Source organism: Chelonia mydas, chromosome 5, assembly GCF_015237465.2.
Source record: "Chelonia mydas isolate rCheMyd1 chromosome 5, rCheMyd1.pri.v2, whole genome shotgun sequence".
NCBI lineage: Eukaryota > Metazoa > Chordata > Testudines > Cheloniidae > Chelonia > Chelonia mydas.
In genome coordinates this window covers 111,053,138-111,063,355 of record NC_051245.2, presented here as the reverse complement: position 1 = coordinate 111,063,355, position 10,218 = coordinate 111,053,138, and the positions used below count along the sequence as shown (strand labels likewise).

At 44.3% G+C, this 10,218-nt stretch overlaps 1 protein-coding gene across 2 annotated transcripts; it reads right to left on the bottom strand.

Annotated features, from left to right (window-relative positions):
* Positions 1 to 269: 269 nt before the first annotated feature.
* Positions 270 to 4,862, bottom strand: DMRTA1 (DMRT like family A1). Of its 2 annotated transcripts, XM_043547500.1 has the most exons (3): positions 4,687 to 4,861; positions 4,326 to 4,641; positions 270 to 1,316 (listed from the first exon to the last, which is right to left on the bottom strand). In XM_043547500.1, exons 1-3 carry the CDS (start codon positions 4,762 to 4,764, stop codon positions 469 to 471), a joined length of 1,242 nt encoding a protein of 413 aa, XP_043403435.1. In that variant the 5' UTR covers positions 4,765 to 4,861; the 3' UTR covers positions 270 to 468. The 2 variants fall into 2 exon arrangements, with proteins under 2 accessions (XP_043403435.1, XP_037757992.1); XM_037902064.2 differs by having other exon boundaries at positions 4,326 to 4,862.
* Positions 4,863 to 10,218: the final 5,356 nt, after the last annotated feature.

The window sequence follows — 10,218 nt, the reverse complement described above, 5'->3', positions numbered from 1 at the left end:
AGGAAAGTTATAATGGACTTTCCTTATAATTCAACTATTTCTGTTCACTGACAAATACATCCTAGTTATTGTTTCATTTACAAAACAATTTGAAGAAATTATACAAAAAGTATATGTATAATAAAAAACTCAGTTTCAAAATCAGTGCTAATTTTTAAACCAGCTCTTCACAGCAGATATTCTGGATGGAAAAATACATAATTTAAAGTATTTTCTTTTTTGCTTAAAAATATTTGAGTTTTGCAAGCCATTCTACATTAAAATTAAAAAAAAAAATCACATTCAAAAGGTGTATAATGCCTCATTATGTTCTTTTAAAAAGGAACTGGAAGTGTTCTGCCACCTCTCATATAATATTCTATGGACTGTGGGATTAAAGCATCCTTTGAGGCTCGACATACTAGTCCAGATGTCATCACAGCTGCATATTTTGGAAGTGCATTACGAAAGGGAATATGCTAAAAGGCACTACTGGTTTTCTTGATTTAACCTTGAGAAAATTCCACTGCTAGTGACTGACTCTTTACTCGGAAAGTAAGAAGCATCCTTGATCGCTCCTGAAAAGGAGTAGTCCATTGCTGGGTGAAAAGGCAAAGCTGGAACCAGTCCAGGTGTTAAGTAGGGTGACATAAATCCAGGCAGCCCTCTTCCAGGGGTGGAATAAGCCAGTTTTAGAGGGCTAATCCCCAGTCTAGGGTTTAGGCTATAAAGATTTGTTGCACTTCCAAATGCTGTAGAACCAGTTTGAAGAGGGGAGAAAGCTGATGTATTGCCAAATGCTCCAACACCTAATCCTGTGAGGCTAAAACTAGAGGCTCTGTGTAAGGCACTAAATTCAGATCGAGATGGGTTTGCAAAGTCTTTGACATTTTGTTTATTCTCTTTCCTATTCAAGATCTGTTCTATGGCTTGGACCACATCTCCTTTGCAGAACTGCAGGATACTCTCCAGCTTGCTTCGTTTATGACTAGGAAAGACTTTGGTGAGAATGCCAAGTGGGTCTCTGTGTCTTGAAGCAGCAGCAGGCAGACTGGAACGGGGGGCAGCAAAATCCTTGGACCATTCACTTTCATTTCCTGATTCCATGTCTGAAGAAGAAAGGGATCCTGAACTTTCTACACCTTCCAACTGCTGCTCCGGACTAGGACACTGAACATTCTCTTCCTTTTCTGAGATTTCCAGCCCAGATGACTTCACTCTACAGCTTCCACTAGCTTCTGCTGACTCAGGCGAAGATATCAGGGGAGGAGGATGTGATAGGACTACAGGACCTTCTAACACCCTGAAGTACGAGTCATACTTCTGCACCTGTTCTTCTGGGAAATAAAAAAAGATTAAATTTAGTCTAAAACTCCCCAACTAGCCTTCAAAAGTCTTATAAATAGCTACCAAAATTTCCACACAGTACACATTACACTTCCCAAGAAAAGATATAGGGTGAAATCCGAGCCCCACTGAAGTAAACAGTAAATTTGGCAAGGACTCCAACGAAGCCATGATTTTATCCCTTGGTATTCAAAGCAGTGCAATTAAGACTGAAATCTGAAAAGTGACCAAATAAAAAAATTGCACCTTTGTACTCAAGGGATCCTTGCCCAGATTCTCATTCATTTCAACGGAGCTGTGCTGGTATACAATAAGAAAACATCAGACTCTCCCTGTTTATTTAGTTATATTAGCTCACTTTAGTGATGAAACAGCCATGCTGGCTCTGCAGGGCTAAGAGAGCAGGCAGGATTCTCTTCCTTCTTGTTCTTCACCAACAGAATTCCTTCCTAAGTTCAGACTTTCATTAGAATGCTCAGTGCCATTTTGTGCGGAAATTTGAGGAAATTCCCTCCAGCTGATTTTGACTTAGGGGGAGACTGGGGAGAGGAAGCAGAAAATCAGCTTAGTCCTCCCCACTCTTTAGTTACTTTTTATGCTCATGAAGAAGAAAAATGACTCATTTTAAAAAAAACTGAACAATGGGTAATCCTCACTGAGTAACATTCTTTCATCTAAAGGGAAAGATCCAGATTTTCTTATTTTTAGCTGAGAGATACAGACAGAGGAGGCAACTGAAATTAAAATGAATAATGATGCAAGGCTTCCCAAATTGTTCAGCATAGTACTTACATCATGTCAATACCTTTTTTGGGGAGGCAATAAGTATATATTGGACATGCCCAGAACAAAAATCTAGGCCCCTATCCTTCTATTGCTCCCATGCAGGTAAACATTTGTGCCTGCAAAGTCACACTGATTTCACTGGGACTCTCCAGGGGCACAAGATTCCACCTGTGCACACAAATGACAGAATTAAGGCTTTAATGGTTAATTAGAGGAAAATCCACATAATTTCTTTGTAGCATATACGTGGGGTTTTCTGTTTTGGGGGGTTTATTAATTTAAATTTTCGAAGGGTTATTTTTAGCAATTTTTGCACTTTAGGTAGATGTTCAAAAATCGAGGGTATTTTTCCCCCCCCAAGGCTCTCTCTTTGTAAATACTGAAATGAGTAATCTCTTAGTAAATGTTAAAGGAACATGACAATTTCAAACAGCATGACACTAAAGTGTACTAGGGAACCTCTAGTGTACTACAAAAAGATCTACATAGACCAATTAAGGCTGAGCATGTTAGTACTTTTTAGAAATCACACCCACTGTAGTCCGCATTACTGTTCTATATAGACAAGTTGTTGAATACAAGTACCATTTCTGGTGCTTATTGGATAAAAACTGATTTATTATCAGTTAAAACCTAAAATCAGAAGTCCTACAAACATGTAAATATTGAAAACTTTCTCATATTTGTACAATCCTGTTAGCAACCATCCCACATAGATTTTCAGTGTTTAAAAACTAAGGCTCCAATCCTGCAAAGGCTTATAAACATATGTAGTCCTATAAGGGCTGATTTTGCACCCACTAAAGTAAACAAGAGTTTTGCCACTGATTTCAATGATGCTTAAGCCTTTGCAGGATCAGCGACCACTGAATGGTCTCCCATACATGCATGATCAAATACCCAAATGCGTATGCGAGTCTTTCAGTTAACTTTGCTGTATATCAAAACTATTGCCAAAAGCAAGGATTAAGGACCTGATGCTGCCACCCTTAGTCACTATAGTCCAGTGTAGTGTAAATGGACTTCATCCTTAAGTATGAATTTGCAAGATAAATTTTTTAACAAAAATGCAAGAAAATCAACAGAAACCATAGTTTGCTTTGTTTTTGTTTTTAAAAAAAGCTATCCACTTCTTTGTGGCATCATGACACCAACTTCATAAACACAATATTCCTAAACTTACAAAATGGGGTTTTTTTTAAAAAAAACTGATAGTCTCTTATTTTATTTGTAAAAGCTGCATGACGTATATTACACAGATAACATATTGCTTACTATCCTTAATATGCAACACAGTATCCTGCATAATAACATAACATTGCACATTTAGCATTTATATATACATGCAAAAATAAAGACCCTGATCGCACAAACACCTGAGCACTTATTTGAATTATCCCACTGAAGTCAGTGGGACTACTCGTGCTTAAACTTAAACACATGCATAAAAGTTGACAAAACTGAGGCCATATATTGCTGATATTATCTTGAACTTATTAATACTCTGCATATTACATTAAATATGACATTTCCTATTTTACTGCATAACATATTGCATTTTGTTAGATCATATGTGTGCACAAACACATACTCCAAAATGCAATATATTACACATGAAACAGATAACAGGAAATTGCATATTTAATAAAAAGCATAAAAGTGTTTATATGCTGTGCATATCATTCATGCACGGTATTGTAAGAGAGAAAAACTAAAGGCCAGAGTGTGACACCAGGATCTAGAGTCACAAAGGGATTTGGGCACCCAACTGCCTCTTTAGGCACCTAAGTATATACTCCCTATATACGCATAAATATGCAATACATACGTACATACACTGTACTGGTAAAACACGCAACCTTGGCTAGATTTTTAGAAGAGCTCCGTGCACGAGGCTCTTCTGAAAATCTGGCAGTAAGCGTCAAGATAGGACCCGCTGGGTGCGGAGCACTGAAAATAAGGTTCTGGTTTGGGAGCCTACGCGGGAGCAGGTCTCTTTTAGGGTATCTGCCCCCTAACGCGTGGGGACCATCAGGGCAGCTCCCCGTATCGACAGGCGCCGCCGTCTGTGCGCACGGCCGCTGCCCAGCCCCGCCAGTGCGCGCACACACTTCGGGGAAATCGTGGCCACGCTGAAGTCAGCATCTGCTGCAGAGGGGCCAGGATTTCGGGTCCCCCCCCTTCCCCACGCGCTCCCCGCCCCGCTCGCGCACCTCTTCTCCCCGGCTGGAGCTCCGCGCTCACGCCCCCGCCCGCCGGCGCCCGCCCGCGGGCGGCGGGCGGGCGCTGCTGGAGGAGGTGCTGGAGCCCCCGGGCCTCGCTCTCCTCCTGCGCCTGCTGCCGGCGCAGCGCCACCTGCGCGGCCATGACCCGCTGGCGCTCGGCGATCAGCGCGCACTTGGCGCAGGCACAGTCCCGCCAGCGGCAGAAGCGCTTGTGGCCCTTGAGCGCGGACACCACGCCGTGGTTGCGGCAGCGGGCGCACTTCGGGGTCCGCGGGGAGCAGGCGCCGCGCTCCGGGCCCCCAGCCGCCGGGCAGCAGGGGCTGGAGGAGCCGCCAGTGGCCGCGGCTGCGGCCGCCGCTGCCCGCAAGAAGAGGCTGGGCGGGCGGAGGAAGGCGGGGGGCAGCCCCGGGGAGCTGCCCGGCTCCATGCCCGGTCACTGCACAGCTCCCGGGGAGGAGGGCGCAGCGCCTGTGGGCCTGGCCGGGGGAGATCTGCCGTCTGCCCCCTTTCGCCTCCCGGTGCGGGGAGTTAAGCGTCTCTCCCGGGTGGAGCAGGGCGCAGCGCCACGCCCCTTGCAAAGGGACAGCCCCCAAAAGAGGGGCGGGATGGTAGCACGTAGGGCCCCCACTGCTCCCCTCCTGGGCACACCGAGAGGAGCCAAGGAAGTTGCTTCACACTGACAAGAGGGTGGGATTAATTTGTGAGAGCGCGAGTTGAGGTAAATGCTGAGAGAGCGGCGAGAGCTGCAGGTGTCTCCCTCCTGCACAGCACTTCCCTGGTTCCTTCCAGCCTCACTCAGGGCTCAGTTCTGCAAACACAAACAGGGGCCCGCCCCTCAACTGGGATGGGGGAGACTCGGGTTCAGTTCCCCCTTTTGCCGAAGGAGATGAAAGGATTTCAGAAAAGCCATAAAAAGAAAAGGAGGACTTGTGGCACTTTAGAGACTAACAAATTTGTTTGAGCAAAAGCCATGGAGTTTAATGCTAGAAGGGACCACCAGATTATGTACTCCAGAGGTTCTCAAACTGTGGGGTGGGCCTGGCAAGGGAGGCTTTTTTCTTTTAAAGAAGTCTGATGGTCAGCCCCAGGTGACTGGGACTCCTGCAGCAGGGCCATGCACACCTGGGAGGTGGAGCTAAAGGGGAAAGCCAAAGCTCTGCCACCTGGACTCAGGCTCTCCTTCCTCCCCCGCCCCTGCCAGTCCCTCACCTGGAGGCAGTAAAGTTGTCAGCCCCCAGAAGGAGCAGCAATAGCGGGGGGGCATTAAGTCTGCTGTGAAAAGTGATATTGATAAATATCACTTTTCACATTGCCAACCTTACTTCTATGCTGCTGATGTTGCCACGCTGCCTTCAGAGCTGGGCACCTAGCTGGCAGCTGCTGCTCTCTGCTCTGCCTCCAGAACTGGGGGGTGGTATATGTACTTGGAGGGAGGGGCATAAATGACTATGGACACAAAGGGGGACCCAATCAAACCACTTATCTCATCTAACCTCCTGTAGATCACAGAACACCATCACCCTAAACTTAAAGCCAAAGTTAGACCAAAGTACTAAGTCTACAGGAGACTAAACTATTATGTGGAACAGGAAAACAATAGACGAGACTGAGGTGTACCAGGGCCTGAGGCCCTCACGATGGCAGGGAAAGGATTGAGACATACCCAGATAATCCCAGTAAGTGACCTGCACCCACTCACTGCAGAGGAAGGCAAAAACCCTCCAAGGTCACTGCCAATCTGCTCTGGGGGAAAATTCCATCCTGCCCTCACATGTGGTGAGCAGGTGAGCAAGAACTAACCAGCGAAGCACCTAAGAAAGAGGATGCTCTGTACCACCTCAGGGTCCTGACCCTTCTATCCTATGTCCCATTTCCAGCCATGGCTATTCCTGATGCTTTGGATGAAGTTTAAAAGAAACCCAGAATATTACAGGTGAGGGGTAATCCGTTCCTGACTCCTGCAGGTAGCCATCTGAAACCATGAAGCATGAGCTTTAGAGACATAGGACAAAGTGAGACCCAGGGGTATAGAGCCTTGCCCCCTACCATCACAAGCAACCCCCTCATGCAACTGCACTCATAAATTTGTCCAGCTCTCTCTTGAAAGTAATTAAATTCTTTGTCCCCACAACTCTTATTGGGAGGCTGTTCCAGAACCTCACCCCTTTGGTGATTAGAAACCTTCTAATTTCCAGCCAGAATTTGTTCATGGCCAGTTCACATCCATTTGTTCTTGTGCAAACATCCAGTAGCATAAATAGCTCTTCACCCTCCCTGGTATTTACACATCTAGCATATGTATAGAGAGCAGTCAGATCCCCTCTCAGCTTTTTTTTTTTTTGATAGACTAAACAAGCCAAGCTCTTCCAGTCTCCTCTTGTAAGATAGACCCTCCATTCCCCGATCATTCTCGTAGCTCTTCTCTGCACCTGTTTCTATGTAAATTCATCTTTCTTGAACATGGGTGACCACAACAGTACACAGTATTCCACATGAGGTTTTATCAGTGCCTTGGATAGAGGCATTAATTCTGTGTGGCTACTAGAAATGCCTCACCTGACACATCCTATGATCTCATTTGCCTTTTTCAAAGCCGCATCACACTGGTGGCCTATCGTCATCGTGTGATCAACCCACACATCTAGCTTTCTGTTCTCTGCTGTCACCTCCAACTGAGGAGGCCCCAGTTTGTAACAGAAATTCTTCTTAGACCCTAAGTGCATGACTTTGCACCATTGAATTTTATCCTAGTTCTCTCTCCCCCCGCCCCAGTCTTCAAGCTCATCCAGATCTTCCTGTATAATATTCCAATCCCCTGATTTGAAGAGGGGTCTCCCACCTCTCTCTGGGAGAGCTCTAACCACCTAGCTATAGGATATTTGGATTTGGGCTTCCCTCAGTTTCTCCTGTTGAAGCTGTTCCACTGTGGCTAAAGAGACATTAGAGCAGGGGGACTGGACGCTGATCCTCCTCCTCCCAGGTGGGTGCCCTAACAAGCAGGCTACAGGATTGGGCCCCACACATGAGATAGGTGGGTAAATGCCTATCTTCCCTCTGTTCATGGATTGCTCGGGAGCTTACATGGGAGATAGGCATTCTGACACCTAGAGTGGGGCAATAGTGCACAAGCTCAGAGGCAGGAACATAGGGGCTTAGGGAACTTTTACCCTGAAAACGCAGGCACCAAGTGAGTTTAGGTGCTCGCAAAGTTCACCAGGAGTTGTGTGTTTCGCAGTGAAGCCTAAAACTCGGATTTAGGCATCTAAGTAGTGCTTAATTTGTGCCAGGGCTGAGCCCTGGCCCTTCTAGGCTTGGCAGTTCATAGCCCCAGCACCTCTGCACTTGCTGGTTTCTGGCACCTCTTCCTTGACAAATTAAGCACTGCATTGCCTTGAATGGGTGCAAGCCCTTGGTGTTATAAATATAGATAATTACTAAAGTATTGTCAGAGCACTATATTTTGAAAAATCTCTATGAACAGCAGGAGTTGGGGTTACTAAGGTGACTATTCTGCTCCTTTTACGTAAGCAGGAGTTTCTCGGTTTCTCTCTTGCTGCACAGAAGAAGGGATATGCAAAACTTATGCTGTGGAATAATCCACTCAGCCTCCAGCCCATTTCTGCCAAAGTAAAGATATATAAGTAAAATCATCTTACTAATGATTTTAAGCAAGAGGACTGTAACATTCTAGCCTTGATGCACGTGTGCATACCTTTCTGCATCTATTAATGAGTCCATATGCAGCACATAGCTAGGGGGAGAAATGGATTCCTAAAGGCACATCAGATATTTTTTCTGCTGTTAATAAGATTTTTAGCATCACACTAACTAGTAGAATGATGGGAATGGTTGTTGATGTGTCCTGTTCCAGAAAAAATAACATTAAGTCACCTTCATAATAGCCATATTTTCCTTTTCTTCAAGGTTCATGTTCATATTGTGCAACAGACCATTGTATTACAGGATCCTGCCCTCTCCACTCATATTTTTACTGATTTAAGACTAATTTATGGGTGCTCCAGTAGTGGTACATTGGTAGAGTAGGTGAGTGAGAGAGGCTTGTCCTTCCCTCCTTAACATGTTTCTGCATAGAGATTTATTCTTATTGCTCTTGCACAAAAGAGCCACAATGCTTCAGGCCAGCAGGTCTTGAGCACAAGAGGGAAAGGTGCTGTCTGGATCGGTCAGTGGCATGGCTTTGGCTGTGCTTCCGAGTTGCTGGCGATGTCAGAAGGCCTCTTCTGGGTGGAAGTGAAAGCTATATCTTGTCTAAAAGCATAGCAAGGGCTGCTGGTGTGTGCTTATCCTGTCCCTCCCCTGACATTGACGTGGAAGGTAAATGCCTGCCCCGGCACTTGGGAGGCAGAAGACCTACTGCTGTTACCACTAGAACTCTTCAGAGGCACTTTAAGCCAAAGTGCTCCGCAGCACCTTGCAGAGTCAAGTTCAAAATGGGAAATAAGGCTGGGCCCACTACTGTCAAAATGGAAGAAGCACCTTAGGTATACTGTTGTTCTGCATTCTTCGGGGGAAAAGAGGCCACACTCTTCTTATATGGGTAGATTTACTCTACTCTTTCCAAGCAGCAAAAGCATAATACTGAAATTAAGGAAATCCATCACTTCTAAATTAATTTTTAGAACCTTGCCAGCTGGGCTGTAAGTCTGTTTTTTTTTTTACTAAACTGTAGACTATAGATATTGGAAGGAATAGAAACACGATCATCAACATTTGATATTTTGATTTTTATAGAAAATCCCAACTCACCCGCACAATAGATTCAATATGGGGGTTTTGATCTTATTTTTGCCTGTGGATTCAATCCTGCAGTCCTTATTCATCCAAAACGCCTAGTGACTTCATTTGTAAGAACTGTAGGATTTGACCCACTATTTTGGTAAGAGATAGTAGTTTGGTCCAGCGTGATTTATCTGTTATTAGAAATAGTGTCTATTTTAAACTTCGTCTTCAGGCTGTCTGGAATTCCTTCTGCCAGAGATTCTTCTGGGACCTTCATTATCAGTGTTCCAATTAAAAGAGCTGGGCGATTAGAAAATGTTAGCCATTCACAACCAGAGCTCTGAATAGGAGACGAAGCCAGTTCCTCATTGGTTGCTTGCCACTCACATATTTCGGTTCTGGATCCTCTTTGAAATTCATTTCTTTTGTGAGCATAAGGTTGTTTTTATGAGGTGTTGTCAGGCCTCTGGCAGGATTATTGTGTGTGTTAGAAGGTGGTAGTTTTTGAACAAAGTCTTCAAAGTCAAGGCTTGGAAAATAAAAGCCTCAGATCAAAATCAAACACCATAAAATGCTTAATGTTGGGCCTCGTCTCAAGGCTCAGAGGCATGGCAGGTATTTTTTATTCAGCTTTATCATAATTAGAAAATTAACAGTTATGTCTACAGTTTTCTTGAAGTAATTAAAATAAATGATCAGCTATAATTTTCAAGATAAGATTTAGATCATGGGTAATGTTCAGTAAATTACTAAATATTAGTTATCTGTAATAACAGTTTGGGCCCTATTGTGCCATCAGTTTTTAAGTAGAACTCTTCACTGAAACCAATATGGTCCTCGGTCTCCCCTCTCTGCCACAAACTGAAATCAGCAGTAATAAGGAGCATCTGGCACATGACAATAATTTAATTTATGTGTCTCTTATTAATACAATTTTTAAAGCTGCCTTTTCTTTTTTTAAAAAAAAAATACACATCTTAAACTGGTAAGGCTGTGAAGCTGCTACCCTAGTCATTTTGATCCTGGAAATAAAGATGAGTCTGAATTCCTTTATGTTTTACCCATGTCACTTTTCCAGTCAAGATTCACAACACTCATACATGATTCATGAACACTTAATGAAAGAGCTTATTCCAAATTC